This window comes from Elephantulus edwardii, unplaced genomic scaffold (assembly GCF_000299155.1).
Source record: "Elephantulus edwardii isolate Elephantulus edwardi_28Jun2011 unplaced genomic scaffold, EleEdw1.0 scaffold00073, whole genome shotgun sequence".
NCBI classification, from domain to species: domain Eukaryota; kingdom Metazoa; phylum Chordata; class Mammalia; order Macroscelidea; family Macroscelididae; genus Elephantulus; species Elephantulus edwardii.
This window is the reverse complement of record NW_006399823.1, coordinates 426,576-446,499: the sequence shown is the minus strand read 5'-3', so window position 1 is coordinate 446,499 and position 19,924 is coordinate 426,576. Positions and strand designations below refer to the sequence as shown.

Sequence of the window (19,924 nt, the reverse complement as noted above, 5' to 3'; positions counted from 1 at the left end):
GGTCCAGTGGTAAGAACCTTGGTTTTCTTGACAGTGATATACAATCCATATTGAAGTCTGCATTCCTTGATCTTCTGCAACAAGTACTTCTAGTTCTCCTCACTTTCATCCAGCAAGGTTGTGACATCTGCATAACACAGATTATTGATGAGTATCCATCCGTGTGATCCTGGTGCCACATTCCTTTTCATAGAGTCCAGCTTCTTGAATGATTTGTTCATACAGTTTGAATAGGTATGGGGAGAGTATACAGACCTGACATACTCCCTTCTTAATTTCCCCCCCATATAAACATTTAATCCTTTATTTTTAGGTGCTTTCTTTTTTAATGTAATTTTCTAATTGGTTTACATACAACCATTCATGTACATTCTATTTCATTCATAGACATTGTGTTTCATACAATGAAGCACATTCATTGTGGATTTTTTCAATATGTAATTAATTACTATAGATCAATGCCCCCTTCCCTTCCATTTCCTTTATCTCCTCCCTCCACCCACCAAATTATGTGACGCTGTGATTTCTCCCCTACCTATCCTCACCTCTCTGCTCCCACCCTTACTACTTCCCTTAGCCTTTCATACACGTTTTACTAGTTATGGCCATGAAGTGTTCTGTTCACACAGTAGTCTCCTGATCCAGGTATAAGTTTCACATGAGCACAGTTAAGCACTCTGGGACTTCCGTTTCTCTTAACGTCAGCCACAACTTATTATTATCCACACTGTCAAATGCCTTTACATAGTTAATAAAGTGCAAATACGCATTTTTATGGTATTCTTTACTTTTATCCAGGCTCCATCTGACATCAGCAATGATGTCCCTGGTGCCATGACTTCTTATAAATCCTACCTTAACTCCTGGCAGTTCCCTATATATGTACTGTTCTAGCCATTTTTGAACAATCTCTATTGATCTTTATTTGAATAATGTCTATTGATATCCATTTGTCTCCATACATTTGCCTGTTCTAGCTATGCCATGTAAGAAGGAATCATGCAATATTTGTCTTTGTGTCTGACTTATTTCACTCAGTGTGTCTTCAGGGTTCATCTGTGCTGTAAGCGTGTATTAGAACTTCATTTTGTCTTATGGCTGAACAATGTTCCATTGCATGTTCATATAAAATATGTTTACCCAATCAAAACAATTATGAAATATCATCTCACCCTAATAATAACAGCAAAATTTAACAGAACAGCAAACAACAAATGCTGGCGAATGTGGAGAAACTGGAACACTTATTCACTCTGTTGGTTGGAGTGTAAAATGGTGCAACCACCGTGGAAGGCGGGATGACACTTTCTCAAAAAGTTGCAAATAGAGATACCATTTGACCCAGCAATTCCACTACTGGGAATATACCCTAAAGAGACCGTAACTGACACCCAAGCAGATATTGCATACCCATGTTTATAGTGGCTTTGTTCACAATAGCAAAGAGTTGGAAACAACCTAAGTTTCCATCAAGAAATGAATGGATAGAGAAGCTGTGGTATATTCACACAATGGAATACTACGCTGCATTGAAAAACAAGGAACTCATGCAATATTATTCAAAATGGGTGAGCCTGGAGGACATTATGCTGAGTGAAGTATCTCAGTCACAAAAGGACAAATACTGTATAGTGCCTGTAAAACAGGACTGACCTCAGCGTTGGGGGGAGACTGAGAAAGATGGGTTCAATAATGTATGTTGCATTGAAACAGATGAGGCAGAAAACTGTTTATAAGGGATATGTGATTAGGTATTTTTGTCATGACAGGAGTCTAGAGTGAAGACTGCATAGTGGAGTGGACCTGGGGGAGGGTTTGTAAAACAATGGTAGAATTTTTCTTTTACTTTTCCAAGAGGGTAGTGTACTGGAGGGAGGGTTGGGAGGGGAGAAAAGTGCAACAGTGAATGAATGGAAATCTAAAGTCTCTGTAAAGTTTCACAGAAATTAATAGTAAAAATTTTTTTAAAAAAAGGATACACAGAAGGGAAGATACCGTGTGTTACAGAGGAGAGACAGGAGTGATGCTTTACAAGGTGAGAAATGCCGGTAATGACCAGAAGTTTCCTCTGGTCTTCCAGAGATCTGACAGATCTTCCCTTTATAGCCTTAGGAAAGAGCATGGCCTTGCCACACAGCTTTGTCCAGAAGTGTGGGAGAATACATTTCTGTTGCTTTCAATTAAATTTCTGCTGTTTTAAGAATTTAAAAAAATATGTTTATTCATTCATCTATTGATGAACAGCCAGTTGTTTCTACCTTTTGGCTATTGTGAATAATTCTATAGTGAATTACTGGTATACATATATCTGTATGAATTCTTGCTTTCAGGTCTTTGAAGTGTATTCCCAGGAGTGGAATTGCTAGGTCATTCTGGATTTCTGAAGAGCCGTGGTAGTGTAGTGTGTAAGTTCTGCGCTGCTAATTGAAAGGGCAATAGTGTGTCAGCCAGCCTCCTCTCTTAAAGATTTAGAAACTTCTGAAGGCTTGGTAATTTACTGTGAGTCAAAATCAACTTAAAGGAAGTGGAAGTTTTGTTTTGTTTTTAATGGTCAGCAAAAGAGAAGGCAGTCCTCAACAAGATGGCAGAGATCATGAGGCTGGCTCCAGAAAGGCCAAGGCTTTGATCTGTTGCTCATAGGGTCGTTGTGAATTGAAGTCAACTCGAAGGCATCTAACAACAATAATGCTGTTTGACTTCTTGAGGAACCACAAAACATAAATTTTATTCTGTTTCCTTCTATCCATTTTCCTACCTTCTATGGGGTTGACTGTTTTCTTCTCCATTCCTTTTTCTCCTTCCTGTTTTCATGTTAATTTTGCAAATATTATTTTTCTTTCCCTTTTGTAGCAAATAAAGAATTTTATACTGCTGAATTTTCTTCTATTAAAAATTATTTATTACTATTTTTGTTTAAGAATATTTTATTTTTTTACTAATTTTAATGAAAGTTTACAGAGACTTAGGGTTTCTATTCATTCATTGTTGCACTTTTCTCCCTGCCCACCCCTCCCCCCCAATTCACTCTTCTCTTTGAAAAGTAAAAGAAAAATTCTTTCATTGTTATATAATTCCTCCCCCCAAGTCCACTCTACTGTGCAGCCTTCATTTTGGACTCCTGTCGTAATAATAATACCTAAACATATATGCCTTCTAAACAGTTCTCTCCCTCATCTGTTTCAATGCAGTATACATTATTGAACCCATCTTTCTCAGTCTCCCCCCAATGCCGAGGTTAGTCCTGTTTTACAACAGTGGCACCATGCACTATTTGTCCTTTTGTAACTGAGATACTTCACTCATCATAATGTCTTCCAGGGTCACCCATTTTGTAGAATATTTCATGAGTTCCTTGTTTTTCAACGCAGGATAGTATTCCATTTTGTGAATATACCAGAGCTTCCCTATCCATTCGTTTGTTGATGGGTACTTGTGATGTTTCCAGCTCATTGCTATTGTGAACAAAGCCACAATAAACATGGGTGTGTATATATCTGCTTGAGTGGCAGTTACAGTCTCTTTGGGGTATATTCCCAGTAGTGGAATTGCTGGGTCAAATGGTATCTGTATTTGCAACTCTTTGAGAAAGCGCCATACTGCCTTCCAGGGTGGTTGCACCATTTTACACTCCCACCAACAGTGAATTCGGGTTCCAGTTTCTCCACAACCTCGCAGCATTTGTTGTTTGCTGTTCTGTTAAATTTTGCTGTTCTTACTGGGGTGAGATGCTATCTCATAGTTGTTTTGAAGAATCATATTTCTTTACTTGCTCTTCTTCTTTCTTATTGTGATTTTAATGAAAGCCTACAGAAAAATTGGATTTTAATTCATTCATTATTGCACATTTCCCCCATACTCTCCCTAGTTCACGTAAAAATTTATTCATAGTTGAAAAGTTCTCCTTTCAAGACTTTTGTTAATTGTCTTTTGTAGCTAGCTTTTGCTCCAGCAGGTGGACCTGTTCAGTAAGTAGTTCTCAAATCTGAGGATGTGTCAGACTCATATGGAGGGCTTGTTGAAACAGATTGTTAGATTTCACCCCCAGAATGTCTGATTTCATAGTTCTGAGGTCAAGTATGAGAATTTGTATTCTAATAAGTACCTAGGGACCCTGCCCTTTGGAGAATAAGTCACTTAGGTTTATCAGCCCTCTGTTTTGATGTGGTTGGAGACTTATTTAACTCTCTGCCTCTCAGATTTGAGTTTAGATCTTGTAACTCCAGCTTCCCCAGTAAGAGCCTTTCCCTGGAACTAGGCCTTGAATTCTTAATTTGTTTTCTGCAAAGTTTTTCATGAAAAACCTGAACCTAGTGGACTTTGTAGCCTTCTTGAGGTTGCCTTCACTCCTAAGGAGGGTTTTTGGGTTTGGCATTTTTCTGGCGGGTCCTGCTGTCAGCTGTCTGTGGTTTATTGGATCTCAGGCCATTGACAGTAACTAAGATTTCCCCTCTGCTGGCAAGTACTCAGTGCTAGGATTTTCTTTTCTTTCCTTTCTTCTTGAATCTTAAATTTGTGATGTGTTACATCTTGAAGTAGATTTCTTAATTTATATTAATGTTAATTTTAAATTAATTAATTGGTCTTGGTTTAATGGTTTAGGTCACTAGTTTTGTCTGAAGTGTAGTTAATTCTCAATCTAATAGCTTCAACACAAGCTTCACTTAATATTAGTGTTCTTTTCCCCTCACAAAACTCTGTGGTCATATTGAAGCAATGTTATAAGGGATATCCTCACAAATGTGAAGATTTTCTCAAGTGTGAAGATAAATACAATCTTTCCCATCACAAACATCTGAATTATGTATAATATGTAAATCTTATTATATAAAAAATTGAAAGTACAGATAATTGTTCTTAATAACAAATGGGCGCTACTTTGCCTTTTGTATCAAACATTATTACTAAATTATGTGTTCATGCAAAAAAAATACCTTGTATACTATGTACTCAGAGAAATATTTGACTTACTGTTCATATTTGTTAAATACAAAGCATATCTAACTGTTGTGATTTACATGGACATGTTATTTAAACTCAGGAATGGAATTCACTTGTAATCTGGAACTTCATGTACTACTCTCTTGTGCAAGAACACAAGGAGCTTTTTTAAGCTTAGTACTTCTTGTAAGCTTTTTTCAAAAAAAGATTATTTTCTTTTTCTTATTGAGAAAACATGCACCGATTCAAGTTTCTGCATATACAGAAATTATGTCCTTGTGGCTGTGCAGCCATTTCTACCCTCATTTTCTGAGTTATTTCCTCTCTATTAACATAAACTTGTCTCCTGAGGTTTCTGTTTAATCCTTTGAGCTGTTCTTCTCAACTTAGTCCTGTATAGATAGTTCTTTCAAAGGCTCTGATACTCAAAAGAGACATTTTTTCACTAATTGAACTAAACTGTTGTTTCACCTTAAGGAGACTTCAGGAATATTTTTGGTAAAGTTTAAAGATTATTGCAGGCAATAGTTTTGGGGTTCACCCATCCTTTACATCTCCAGGAAGTATAGATTCTATGAGACTCTGAAATTCTATTTTGCATCCTCTCACATTTGATCACTCTTCTATAGAATCTTTTATCAAAATGCTCAGTAATGGTAGCTGGGCGCCAACCCCGTACAGCTTCATAGGAAAGGAGGTTTATGGAGTAGGCAAGCCTTTGATGGGAGGAAGGGTAGGGAAGTTCATCGGTTGGCGGCTCCTAGAATAGTTTAAGGCGCAGATGGATATCATTCCCATAGTAAGGATATGGAAGGAAGACAAACTTTGTCACTTTTAATTTCTCTGTGACCTAGAATTTGGTAGCTTGGATAGACTATTGCTTAGGAAGCATTGAGTAAGTCAAAGCGATGTGCAAGTGTTGCTACCTCAGGAACACTTCAATAATGATACCTTTTTCTGTTTTCCCCCTACCTCCCTGCCTTCCAGCCTCGGCCTTCATTATCGCCATGCTCCTGGCCAGCCTCAACAGCTGCTGCAACCCCTGGATCTATATGCTCTTCACGGGCCACCTCTTCCATGAACTTGTGCAGCGCTTCCTCTGCTGTTCCTCTAGGTACGTGCAGGGCAGCCGGTCCAGAGAGATGAGCACCAGCAAAAAGAGCAACTCGTCCACTTTTGTCCTGAGCCGCCGCAGCTCCAGCCAGAAGAGCTCTGCCCAGCCTGCCACGGTGTGATGCTGCCTGGGTCAGGACTGCCCTCGGAAGTTCACTTTGTTAACATGGACAGTCAACCCATGGTGGCCACAGATGTACATGTTTCTTTCAACAGTTTCTATCCCTCTGTGTCCTGGGGTAACTTCACTGAGGTGTGAGTTCTGCCGTGGGGTGGAGAAGTGGTTTCTGACAATTTCCTGGGCTTCACAAGTATGTTCATTACCCTGACCTCACTGTTGACCTGAGCTGATGGGTGGGTTGGTTTTGTCTGGATTTGTACTTTCACAGCTGCACCCTTCAAATCCTTTATCTTGGGATCTTTCAAAAGTTAGTAAACAATGTGATTGATGTGCAGCTGGTTCAGAAAGCTCAGTGTCTGGAGTTTGGGGTCAGGAGGGGGACTGAGAAGGATCATACTATTATCATGTTGACCTCAGAATGCTCTGGCATTCTCCTGAGAGAGGAGAGCTCTGGGAGCAGGGAATTAGTTTATGAGATCATCTGACAAGAGGTGCCAGTTATAATAGAGTTCAACATACTTACAAAGTGATGCTTAAGAAATAACAGGCCAGAAATAAAGAAATTAAAGCAATCAAGTTTGAGAAGTAAGAATAAAGCTCTGTTTTTAGATAACATGATTTTATAGATGGAAAAAGCCTAAAGATTGCATAAACACCCTACTAAAGCTAATAAACTTATAAGTGAGTTTAGAAAGGTTGCAGGATACAAGGCTAGTATAAAAAAATCTATTGTATTTCCACATAATAGTATGATGAACATTTTAAAATGAGATTAAAAAAATAATTATGTTTTTAAGTAGAATTAAAGAGAATAAAGTACTTAGAAATAAATTTAGCAAGAGAAGTGTAAGACTTGTACATTGAATACTACAAAACATCATTCAAAGAAATGGCAGGAGACTTAAGTAAATGGAAATGTATCTGTGTTCTTAGACTAGAGATTTCATATTGTTACAATGACAAGACTCAAATTAACCTACAGATTCAACACTGTTACTATTGTAATCTCATCAAGTTTCTTTTCAGAAATTGAAAATCTGCTTCTAAAATCTATATGCAAATGCAAGGGAATTAGAATATCCAAAACAGTTTTGAAAGACAACAAAATTGGAGGAATAATACTTTCTGATTTCAAAACTTGCAATACAACTGCAATAATTTTTTATAGTAGTGACATAGGGATTGACATAATAGATTAATGGAATAGGATTGGGAATTTTAAAATATCATTTGATTTTCAACAAAAGTGCCAAGACACTTGGAGAAAAGAATAGTCTTCAGCAAATGATACTGAGTCAGTTGGATATTTACATGCAAAAAAATGAAGTTGAACCCTACCTCACATCATATCCAAAATTTAACACAAAATGCATTAAAACCTAAATGCAAGAGCAAATATTAAAAAACCCTTAGGAAAAAAATATAGGGATAAACTTTTTTTTTCTTTCCTTGTTGTGTACCATCAAATCAGATCTGACTGTCATAGGAGGAGATTGCCCCTCCTTCTCCAGCAGAACATCTGATGGATTCAAACCGCATCCCTTCAGGATTGCAGCGCAGCTTCTTGCCTCTACGTTACAAGAGCTCCCTAGGAATAAACCTTTGTGATAGTAGATTAACCTGTGTTTCTTAAATATGTCAGCAAAAGCACAAGAAACCAAGGGGAAAACAGATCAATTTGATTTCATAAAATTAATTTTCATGCATCAGGAGACATTGAAAAGAAAGTGAAAAGGCAACCCGTGAAATGGAAGAAACTATTTGCAAATCATCTATCGGCTAAGGGCCTTATATCCAGAATATATAAAGAATTGTTTTATCTTAACAATAAAAGACAAATAATTCAATTTAAAAATTGAATGAACAATTTGAATAGACATCTCCCCAAAGCATATATACAAATATCCATCAATAGCATTAAAAGATGTGTAGGGAAATGCAAATTGAAACCATAACAAGATTCTACTTCACAACCACTGGCAGGGCTAGAACAAAGACAACTGAGGACTAACTTTTCTAGGGAGCTCTGGTAGCTTAGTGACAAAAACCTGCACTGCAATCCCCAAGGCAAATGGTTCGAGTCCAGGTGCTCAGCTGGAGTAGGATGGGCAATCTCATGGCATGTGAATAACTGCCTCTGCAAACCCTCCAGAGGGTTAGCTGTGGGTCAGTTCTGACTCAGTGATATACAACAACAACAACTTTTGCAGGGGCTCTCATGACCTAGTTAGTGGGAAGAAACTGCACTGCAAGCAAAAGACACAAGGTTTTATATCTTTGAGCTGCTCTGCAGGAGAAGGATGGACCTCTGGCGCCATTTACTGTCTCTGAAAATCTGCTAGGGGAAGGCAAAGGTTGGAAAGACGATTGGCAGTTGGCTGTGCTGGTTTCTACCAACATGCAGAGAAATAGGAGCTGTCATACATTACTGGTGGGAATATAGTATGGTATGACTGCTTTTGAAAGTGGTTTGAGATTTGTAAAAAATGTTAAACGTACTGTTGACATAGAATCCAACAACTCTACTCCTGGCTATTTACCCCCAAAATGAAAAAAAAAAATTGCTGTTAGGTGTCCCCAAGTAGACTATGATTCATATAAATCCAATGAAGATCAGACCAGAACCTTGGCCTATCCTGCACCATCTTCACAATCTCCTTCATATCCAAGCCCCTTGTGGTTGTAACTGTGTCATTCCTTCTTGTTGAGAGTCTTCCCCTCTTTTGTTAATCTACCTTTCCCAGCATGATGTAGTTTTCCACGGCCTGGCCTCCCTGACAACATTCCTAGAGTATATGAGATGAAGCTTTATATCCTTGCCTTTAAAGAGCTCACTCCAGGTCATGATATATTCAGTACTCTTTACCAACACCACAAGTCAAAGGCATCAAGTCTTCCTTATTGTCCAATTTTTCCCTGCATAGGAAGCAACTGAAAATACCATGATCTGTATCATGTACCTTAGTCTTTAAGCTGACATCATTGCTCTCTGGAGAGAGGCCCTTGAGAGATTTTCCCGATGTAACATCTTCTGATTTCTTGTCTGATGTTGCCATGAGTGTTGATTTTGGATCCAAGTAAAAGGAAATAATTGGCAATTTCTTGGTCTGTTTTAATCTGGAAGCTCTGCTGAAACCTGTCCACCATGGGTGACTCTGCTGATATTTGAAGTGCTGGTGGTATAGTTTCCAGCCTCACAGCAACACATAAGCCACCACACTATGGCAAAGTGACAGAGGAGAGGTGGATTGATTTAGTTTCCTATAAAAAGTTGCACACATGTATTCCTAGTGGCATTCATTATCCATAATATCCCCAAAGAGAAAACAGCCTAAATGTCATCAACTGATGAATGAATAATTCATCATGAGTGAATAAATGAATCCATCAATGAATGATAGATTTTAAAGAAAAGGAATGGGTTACTGATACATGTTGCAACATGAATACTGCAAACCCTTGCTGTCAGTGTTATTGATTCTGACTTGCTGACATTTTGTCCTGCAGGATGGAGGAGAGTTGCTTTACAGGAAGTGTTTAAAGGAGCAGGCTGTCACACCTCTCTGCCCCACCTCACATTGCTGAGTTTGGACCATAGACTTTCTGGTTAGCAGTCTCTGCATTATCACCCCACTAACAGGGCTCTGTCACGTGAGGGAACCTCAAAAGCACTGTGTTAGTCAACAAAGCCAGTTGCAAAAGTGCCCCTTCTGTGATTCCATTCACATCACAGCCAGAGAAAAATGCTAGTTAGATGGTCATGAAGGGGAGGGGTTTGGGAGAATGAGAAGCAACTGATAATTGGGATGAAGTTTGCTTTTTTGTGGTGATGAAAATATTCTAATTAAAGAGTGGTGATGGTTACACTAAAGCATACGAAAACCCACTAATTATACAGGTTAATAAAAACTAAAAACACTCCCCACCAATGTTTAACAGCTGAATCCAGAAAGGCTGGAGACCTTGGGTGGTACAAGAGCAATTATTTCAGCTGATAATTGGAAATTGGGTAGTTTGAATCCACATAGAGTGTCTTTGAAGAAAGCCCCAGCATTCCACTTCTGAAAAACAAGGTTGAAAACCTGGAGGAGCACAGTTCTGATCAGACACTGAGGGAACATGGGGTCACTGTGAGTGAGGACACACTGACTGACGCCATGGCAACTAGGATTCTTGGCCTCTCTTCCCTCCCAGAGCTTTCCTTCCTCTTGTAATCACCATTTCAGAGGAGTCTCATGATGTTCTCACTCAGTGTTTCTTCAAAAGATTGGGCCTCCTGCTTGGCGAGAAGTGACAGCAGTGATAACAGCCCCTCCCCTGCTATAGGAAAGGTGCCAGTGATGCCTTCTGTTTTTGTGTGTTCGGCTTTACTTAGCATAGCAATTCATAACATATCTCAAGGAATCTTTCTTACCTGGTAAGTGTATTCTCAGATGTTCTAGCAGCTTTGAGAACAGGGTGTGACAATGCCCGGCAGATGCCTTTCACTTCCCCGTTGACCCTTGAGTCAGAACCAGCTCATAGCTGACCCTGCAGCAGGATTTTGCATCTTTCACAGATTTCCCATCTTTCTCCCATGGAGCCCTGGTGGGTTCAAACCACTAGAGAGGTGCCACCTTTGGGTTGGCAACCACAGTCCCTATGGACTAGACCACCAGAGCTCCCCTAGAAATGCCTTTAACCATTAAAAATTTGACATCATATAGCAGAGACTTTCAACAAGAGTCTGGACAGCTTGATGGGGTGATCTGGGGTCTTGTTTCTAAATCACCTTTTTTCTTTGCAGATACATGTTTGCTGGAATGTAGTAAGAACATGTCATCAAACCCACAGGTCTGCTTTGTCCAAAACACGTTTTCCTTCTCTGCAGTGCGTTCTCTCTCTCTCTCTCTCTCTCTCTCTCTCTCTCTCTCTCTCTCTCTCATCTCATATATACACACACAGACTCTCTCACAAATACACCTTTTCACTCTCACACAAACCACATCACACACTCTCATTATACACACATCACACATACTCTTCCCTGTACATGCAACATATATCCACAAATCCACACAGTAATAGCACAAATGCTAGCCAGTATGGTCTAGATGTTCAGGAGGAAAAGGGAGTACAGCACATGGTCAGAGTTGAACATCTAAACATCCATCACTAGGTCATCGTTACTAACTGGAGACTGAAGACAGCGCCATCTTGGTGATTCTGTGATATTGCACACTGTTGCTATGACATCCACTTACAGTGGCCACACCAGTCAGTCCTTGTCCTCTGGGAAGCTAACAGCATGCAGGTTTAGGTCTTAGTCCCATTCATTGGTGCACCAAAGTGCTTTGAATGCATACATAGTGACGATAGGGTTAACATCCTCTCTCCTTGAGCCTCCATGAGGCCCTGGACAGAGGCCACTGGGATCAAGCTGTCAACAACTCAGAGCATTTTCTAACCAGGAGCAAAGATTCCTGGGAGACTCTGAGATACATAGCGATTTTTCTTGGGCACTGGAACCAGCTAAAATATTTCCTAATTCTCTTTGTGTGAAAGCTCTGGAGGAAACCTTGAGTCTCATGGGCAAAGTCTGTGTTTATATCACATAAGTGAAACTTGATTTAAACAGCCCCACAGGACACGCCTTCCCCTTCTCTCTTGACTGTGAGCAAATTTTCATTATTTTCTTGTCTTTCTGCACCAAATCCTAGAAAACGAGTGAGAAGGGAATGTTCTCACTGCTGTCTCAAGTGCATTTCAACCCTGCTCTCTAGCTTCAAAATAATTTTCCTGACAGCTTCCAACCTGGTTGCAAACCAACAGACAGCTGGACGTGCCAGGAAATTATGCCCACAGATTTCCTTCTGAAACGTTTCATTTTTCTGGTTGTTGTTGTTGTTGTTATGTGCCATCGAGTCGTTTCCGACTCATAGCGGCCCTATGCACAACAGCTCTAAACCCTGCTCTATCCTGCGCCAACCGCACCGCCTCTGACACACCCATCCCGATTACCCCAGTCACCGAATCAATCCATCTCATAGAGGGTCTTCCCCTCCTGCGCTGTCCCTCCACCCTCCCAAGCATGATGTCCCTCTCCAAGGACCCGTCCCTCCTGGCAACATGTCCAAAGTATGTCAGACGAAGCCCCAGAATCCTTGCCTCCAAGGAGCAGCTTGGTTTAATCCTCTCCAAGATGGATCTGTTTGTTTCCCTGGCAGCCCAGGGTACATTCAGTACCCTTCTCCAGCACCACAGCTCAAAAGCATCCACTCTCTTTCTGTCCTCCCTAGTCATTGTCCAACTCTCTGATGCATAACAAGCGATTGCAAATACCATGACCTGTATCGGGCGCACCTTAGTCTCCAGAGAGACACCGTTGCTCCTGAGTACGTTTGAGAGGTCCCTAACGGCAGACTTTCCCATCGCGATACGCTTTTTGATTTCCTGACTGCTGGTACCAAGAGTGTTAACTGTGGAGCCGAGCAAAGTGAAGCTGTGAACACTCTCAATATCTTCATCATCCATCCTGACGCTGCCAATTGGTCCAGTGGCGAGAATCTTTGTCTTCTTGACGTTGAGCCTTAGTCCATACTGAAGGCTGCAGTCCTTGACCCTTCGCAGCAAGTGCATGAGGTCCTCCTCAGTTTCAGCATTTTTCTGGTAGTGGAGTGTAATGTCAGCACTTGGAGATTCTCTGCTTATTTCTTTAAGTTCCCCTCCTCCCAATTTGATTACGAAATTTGATCTCCTTCTGGGCTGGTCTGGAGTCCAGAGACAATGCAAATAATTTATGTGCTAAAAAGTTGCATGTTCTGGTCCACCCAGAGGCATCTTGGAAGAAAGGGCTGGTGATCTGCTTTGGAAATATCCACCACTGAACAGTCTGTGGAGCTTTGACCTCCTGTGACGTGCATGGGGTCTGTATGTCAGAATCAACTTGATAGAATCAACTTGGGATGACGTAGGCTGGCTTTTATAGAGAGCCTACTTTCAAAGTGCTTACCTTTCCCCCGTGTAATTACCATGAAGCTTCTTCATCATGTTGTGCTGTGATCTCTGTGTGGTGTATGCTGGTACATGAATGTCATGGGCAGTCATGAGCTGTGCGCTTCATAAGATGCTTTCTGACAGGTACACTGAATAGGCAGCTTTCCATGCATCTCTCTTGTCCCTGACAATCTCTGGCAGCATGGTGATTTAAATTCCTCCCCACAGGTGCACACTTATCTGCCTGACAGAGGTAAATCTGGCTGGGAGAGGACCTGGTTTTATTCTCTGAGGTCACAGGTACAGTTGTTTTTTTCAAAGTTCTGCCAGAAGTTACTTTAATATTCAGAGGAAACCCCTCATATGATGTGGCCTTAACCACCGTGGTGGTGGTAGTGGTGTTGTTAGGTGCCATCAAGTTTTAGATGACTCATAGCAACCCTATGAACTAAAGGCCTGAGCACTGTCCATAGAATTTCCCGAGGCAAGCCATTTCAGAAGTGGAAGCCATTCTTGCTTCCAGGCTTGTTTTAATTGGGAAGCTCCCGCAAACACTGTCCACCATGGGTAACCATTACCACATTTGGCACATCACTGTCACAGTGTTCAGCATCACAGCAACCACGAGTTACCTCTGTACAGCAATGCACAGACCAGTGCTATACCACCTAGAAGAATGTTTGACAGAAAAACAATTTGAACCAGGCCTGAGAACTGCAGATTAAAATCACCCACCTTCAGCTTGGTAGCATAACTTTCTGTCCACTAGGCCAACATAGCTCTCTCTAGGTCCTCGTTGTTATTGTTTGATGCCGTCGAGTCATAGACAACTCATAGCGACTCTATAAACAAAAGGCCTGAGCACTGTTCGTACATAGAGTTTCGGGAGGCAAGCCATTTTGGAAGTGGATGCCACTCCTGCTCCCAGGCTTGTTTTAATTGGGAAGCTCCATCAAACACTGTCCACCATGGGTGACCATTATCACATTTGACACATCCGTGCCACAGTGTTTAGCAGCACAGCAACCACGAGCTACCTCCGTACAACAAGTGAACAGATCAGTGTTATGAATGTTTGACCAAAAACAATTGAAACTGACCTGAGGGCTACAGATTAAAATCATCCACCTTTGGATTGGTAGCATCACTTTCTGTCCACTAGGCCAACTAAGCTCTATGTTGTTGTTAAATGTTGTCAAGTTGTAGACAACTCATAGAGACCCTATGAATGAAAGACCTGAACACTTGTGTAACTTTCATCGTTTCTCCAAGTCCATGGGGTTTTCGGAGGCAAAAAAAAAAAAAAATTAGTAGAAACAAATTTCTAGAGTGAAAATGAGCATATTTTAATGGATGATAAAATTGAGGCTAGAAAAGGCAAGTACCTTGATCACAGTCATGGGATCTAGATCTAGGAGCAGAGGTGGGACTAGAGCTGCAGCCTTGTGTCTCTTGACTCCCAATCCGCGTGTAGTCTGCTCAGCACACTGCTTCCCGATGATTCCCTGGGCTCAAAGCCAGGGGCTGATGAAACAATACCTTGGAGCATCTATGAAGCACACATTCTGAGATGTTACAGAAGGATTTATGCAAGCCTTTAATATGCTATTGTTTATTGAAGGGCTGAGAAAAATAAGCAATACAGAGTGAGTTCTGGTGGCTTAGTGATAAGGAATTGTTTTGCCAAAGCAAAGGTATGTGATTCAAATCCACCAGTTGTTCAACAACAGCAACATCACTACACACACACACGCATGTATATTTACCATCATGTATGTGTTTACCACAAGCCCCTTACTGTTGCTGTTATTGAGACTTTAAGTACCCCTTAGTCTGGGCATGCTATATTGGGAACAAACTTTACAAGGGATTATAAGGTGGAGGGTTGGCAAAGGAGAAGATCTTCCACGGGAGAGACTGATGCAGTGGCTACAACAATGGCTTGGGCATGGCAGAGATGGTGAGGGTGGCACAGGATTAGGCAGAGTCTCTGTCATCCACTGTGTTGTCTGTGAGTCAGAGCTGACTTGAAAGCACCTAAAAACAACAACAACAACAAAACACGCCTGACGCGTCTTGGTCTTTCCAATTGCCTCATATCAATGTGAAAGTTGTGATGCCTTTGGACTGTGATAATGGTGAAGGATATTGAATACACTATGACCAGCCAAAAGTAATCTGCATCAGAAATGCAACCGGGGTGATCCTTAGGAGCAAATATGGGGACATTTTGTCTCTCATGCTTTGGGCAGGTTGTCAGGAGGAATTAGTCCTTGGAAAAGGGCACCATGATTAGATAGGTGGAGAGTCAGAAAAAGAAAGGGAGCTCCTCAAGAGGAGGATTGACACTGTGACGGCAGCAATGGGCTTGAGCGTGGCAAACCTGTGAGGATGGCGCCGGACAAGGCAAGGTTCTGATTGGCTGTACAGAGTCGCTGTGAGTCAGAGTCAAACAGCAGCACACTTTAGGAAAAGCAGCCCGAGAGGAAGTAAGATCCCTTGTATTTCTGGGGACAGGGATGGAAGGGAAGTGGAAGTGGACAGGTTATTTCTATTGCTTTCACTTCCATGGCAAACCTTGGTGTGCACAAAGCAGTCCTTCCACCCCATGCATAGCTCTCAGGGTTGACGGTGTGCATGTGTCAAGGGGCCATGCCTGGTATGCCAGGGTCTTGGTGTCTGATGGTGAGGCCAGAGAGCCTTGAGCCCAAGCTATGGCATCAGAGGTTCCCAGTGGTGCCTAGCAGCTCCTGCCAGTTCAAGAGCCTTCTCTCCCTTGTGCTCTCTCCCTGGATGCTCTAGGATTCTGGCAGTCAGTGCAAAATCATAACCCAAGGAATACGAGGGAGGTGATATCCGTAAAAAAAAATGGAATTCCAAGAAAAATCAGGGTCTATTTATGTCACAGGATTTGGTCAAGAGAAAGGCCAACCAACTTTCCTACTTCTACTTTCCAGGACAGTGAAATATATTCTCACAGAAATACATATTGGTGAAATATATTTTACAGGACACCCACCAACTTTATAGACAGAAGCAAAACACAGCAATCCCTTTGCAATCCAAACCCTTTATTGGAGCTATCCTCCTCACACCAGCAGTGCTTGCATCATGCCAATGGTGCCTGCAAGCTTTCCTGGATATGTGCGGACAGGCACACTCCGCTTTTTGCTGGTACAGTACAAGTGAATGCAACGACTTGCAGTAGCTGCCCTCTGAGCAAATGATTCCCTGTGACCAGGGGGCATTGTGGTGGGGCTGGAGCAGAGGCCAGGACCCTGGTGCTTCTCTGTGGCTAGGTGCCTTTTTCTCCCTGGCTCCCTGACACTGTGTGTAGTCCCTAATGCAATGGCACCATGGAGCACCCCTGTGGGGCCACTGTAGGCTGCTTCCCCCTGCACCACCATGCACACGGCCCCACATGGCTTTAGACTTCCTTCCGCAGCAGCACTTTGATGCTGCTGCAGATCTGACCCATGGCAGCGAAGAGTGGGTTGCAGAAGGTACGGATGCAGAGGGAATAGATGTGGCTGATGCATTGGATTTCTATCAGGTAGCTCTTGATGCAAGGCACCACTGCCCAGATATGGCAGAAGGAGATGCAGGCAAACAGGAAGCCCCAGAGCAGGGCAAGCGGCACGCCTAGAAGTGTGGAGAGCAGGCGGTAGCACCAGTATTTGGAGACGGTGAAGGTGGTATAGCTGACCTTCCACACTCCATCAAAACTGTAGGTGCCCACAGGCTCAGCGATCACGTCTTCAAAGTCCACCTGCAGAGGCAGAAAGAGAATCCTCAGTCAGCATATTCCCTTCTAGACCTAATGCTCAACTTTTTCCTGATGTGTGTTAGCATCACCAAGAGCATGTGTGTGCGTGCGTGCGTGCGTGTGTGTGTGTGTGTGTGTGTGAGAGAGAGAGCGAGAGAGAGAACGCTTGTTAAATACAGATGATTGCACCCCATCCCCAGGGATTCTGCTTACACAGGGCTGGGGTGAAGCCCCAGGGTTTACATTTTAATCTGTTTCTTAGGAAAGCTCTTGCTACTGGTTTTTGAACTACCTACAACTACTTTAAACTGACTGGCAGAGAGTTACCACAAAGAGCTTGTCTAAGCCTTCACTTTGCTGGGAAATACCCTGACAAGTTCAGTTAGTGGCAGAGCTTCAATCCAAACCAAACCCACTGTCTATTTCTTTTTCGTTTTTATTTTATATTGACTTGCCTACAAAGAAACTTACTGCTTTTCAATCAATTCTAACTCATAGTGACCTTTTAGGACAATGAAATGTCCAATAAAACTTCCCAAGGTTTATGGAGGCAGACTGCCATATCCTTCTCCCTCGAAGCAACTGGTGGTTCCAAGCCCAAATTTCAGTTAGTTTCTGAGGGATTTAACCACTGCATCATCAGGGCTCCTTAAGTTAAAAGAACAGCTCAGAGATTCTATTAATTTATTACCGTAAAGTTATTCAAGTGTTCAGGTCTTTCGTTCATAGGGTCGCTCTGAGTCATCTATGACTCAATGGCACTTAAAACAACAAGGTGTCTTAGTGATAAGGATCTGCACTGTCAATCTAAAGGTTCACAATTCAAACCCACAAGCTGCTCTATGGTAGAAGGAGGGGCAGTCTCCTCCTATGCTATTTATAGCCTCTGAAAAACCACTGGAGGCTCAACTAGTAGTTCCAACCTGACAGTATAGAGCAACAACAACAAGGTAGTCAGACAAAATACTGCTTACAAAAGTTTACTGAGCGACTTCGAATTCTGACAGAGACCTTATTGAATTTGTTGTTACATACTGTCAAGTTGGATACAACTCACAGTGACTCTATGAACAACAGCTCTGAACCCTGTCCTATCCGGTGCCATTTCCACCATCTGTAACATACTTGAGCTGATCAGTGCAGTGTGTCAGGCCACCTGGTTGAGGGTTTCTTCTTCACTGTTCCTCTACCTTTCCGAGCATGATGTCTCTCTCTAAGGGATAGACTCTCCTAGCAACATGCCCAAAGTATGAGATGAAGCCTTATCATCTTGGCCTCCAAGGAACACTCTGGCTGCAACCTCTCCATGACTTATCAGTTTGTTCTATTGGCAGTCCATGGCATAATCACAATTCCTTTCCAACACCACAGTACAAAGCCTTCAGTTCTTCACTTGTGATCCTTATTCATTGTCCAGTTCTCAGATGCATAGCAAGTGACAAAAAAGACCGTAACCTGAGTCAGACGTACCTTAGTCCTCAAAAAGACCATAACCTGAATCAGATGTACCTTAGTCCTCAAACTTAATATTGCTCCTCAATAATTTGGAGAGGTCCCTGAATTCAGACTTTCCCAGTGCAATATGTCTCCTGATCTCCTGACTGCTGATATCAAGAGTGTTGTTGGAGATTCAAGTAAGATGAAGTTGTTGACAGTTTCAATCTTTTCTCCATCTATCATGATGTTGCCCATCTGTCCAGTGATGAGAATATTTGCCTTCTTGATTTTAAGATGCAGTCCATTTTGAGGGCTGCAGTCTTTGATCTTCTGCAGCATGTGCTTCAGGTCCTCCTCACTTTAAGCAAGTGAAGTTGTATCATCCACATAATGAAGGTTATTGATGAGTCTTTTTCCAACCCTGATACCACATTCTTCTTCATAGAGCCCAGCTTCTCAAATAATTTGCTTAGTATACAGATGGCTTTGAGCTGTGGTGTTGGAGAAGAGTATTGAATGTACCATGGACTGCCAAGAAAACAAACAGATTCATCCTGAAGAGGGTTAAGCCAGGCTGCTTCTTGGAGGCAACGATTCTGGGGCTTTATCTGACATACTTTGGGCATGTTGTAAGGAGGGACAGGTCCTTGTAGAGGGACATCATGCTTGGGAGGGTGAAGGGATGGCGCAAGAGAAGACCCTCTATGAGGTGGATTGATTCAGTGACTGGGGTAATTGGGATGCGTGTGTCAGAAGCAGTGCGACTGGCACAGGATAGAGCAGGGTTTAGGGCTGTTGTACATAGGGTCACTATGAGTCACAAGTGACTCGACGGCACATAACAACAACAACAACAATACAGACAAAGTAAGTATGGAGAAAATTTACAGCTCTGACACATAATTTTCCTAAATTTAAACCATCTAGGGGTCCTTTACTCTGTTTCCACACTAGCCTCTTGGGAGACCATGAGAGGTGCAAATAATGGCAGTTAGAATCCACCCAGATGCCACCCAGCTAAAAAGCCTGTTGATGTGCCTCAGTGAAAATTACAGACAAGAAGACCCTGTGGAGCAGGGTAACACATGGGGTACCATGAGTTACAATTAACACGACAGTGGGTGACTTGGGGACCCCTGTCCATAATTTTCCCAGAGAATAGATTGTCCTCAGAAAAAACATTCTGATTCACCATTTGATGGCATTGCCCTTTATTCCCCTTTTTTTAAAAAAATTAATTTTAATGAAAGTTTACAGAGACTTACTTACAGTTTCCATTCATTCATTCATTCATTCATTCATTGTTGCACTTTTCTTCCCATCCACCCTTCTCCCCAAGTTCACTCTTCTCTTTGAAACGTTGCTGTTGTTGTTGTTATGTGCTGTCGAGTCACTTGTGACTCATAGCGACCCTATGTACAACCGCCCTAAACTCTGCTCTGTCCTGTGCCAGTAGCACTGTCTCTGACACTCCCATCCTGATTATCCTAGTCACTGAATCAATCCACCTCATAGAGGGCCTTCCCCTCCTGCACTGTCCCTCCACCCTCCCAAGCATGATGTCCTTCTCCAAG

General features: G+C 42.0%; 2 protein-coding genes across 2 annotated transcripts in view; one reads left to right on the top strand and one right to left on the bottom strand.

The window, feature by feature from the left end:
- OXTR (oxytocin receptor) overlaps window positions 1-6,207 on the top strand; it is a 32,346-nt gene extending 26,139 nt beyond the window's left edge. The window contains exon 2 of the mRNA XM_006888899.1: window positions 5,926-6,207. Coding sequence (XP_006888961.1) covers window positions 5,926-6,173 — 248 coding nt within the window. The 3' untranslated portion in view covers window positions 6,174-6,207. The remainder of the gene's footprint in view (window positions 1-5,925) is intronic.
- A 10,331-nt stretch (window positions 6,208-16,538) lies between these two features.
- Window positions 16,539-19,924, bottom strand: part of CAV3 (caveolin 3) — a 31,086-nt gene continuing 27,700 nt past the window's right edge. Inside the window, exon 2 of the mRNA XM_006888898.1 lies at window positions 16,539-16,916. Coding sequence (XP_006888960.1) covers window positions 16,575-16,916 — 342 coding nt within the window. The 3' untranslated portion in view covers window positions 16,539-16,574. The remainder of the gene's footprint in view (window positions 16,917-19,924) is intronic.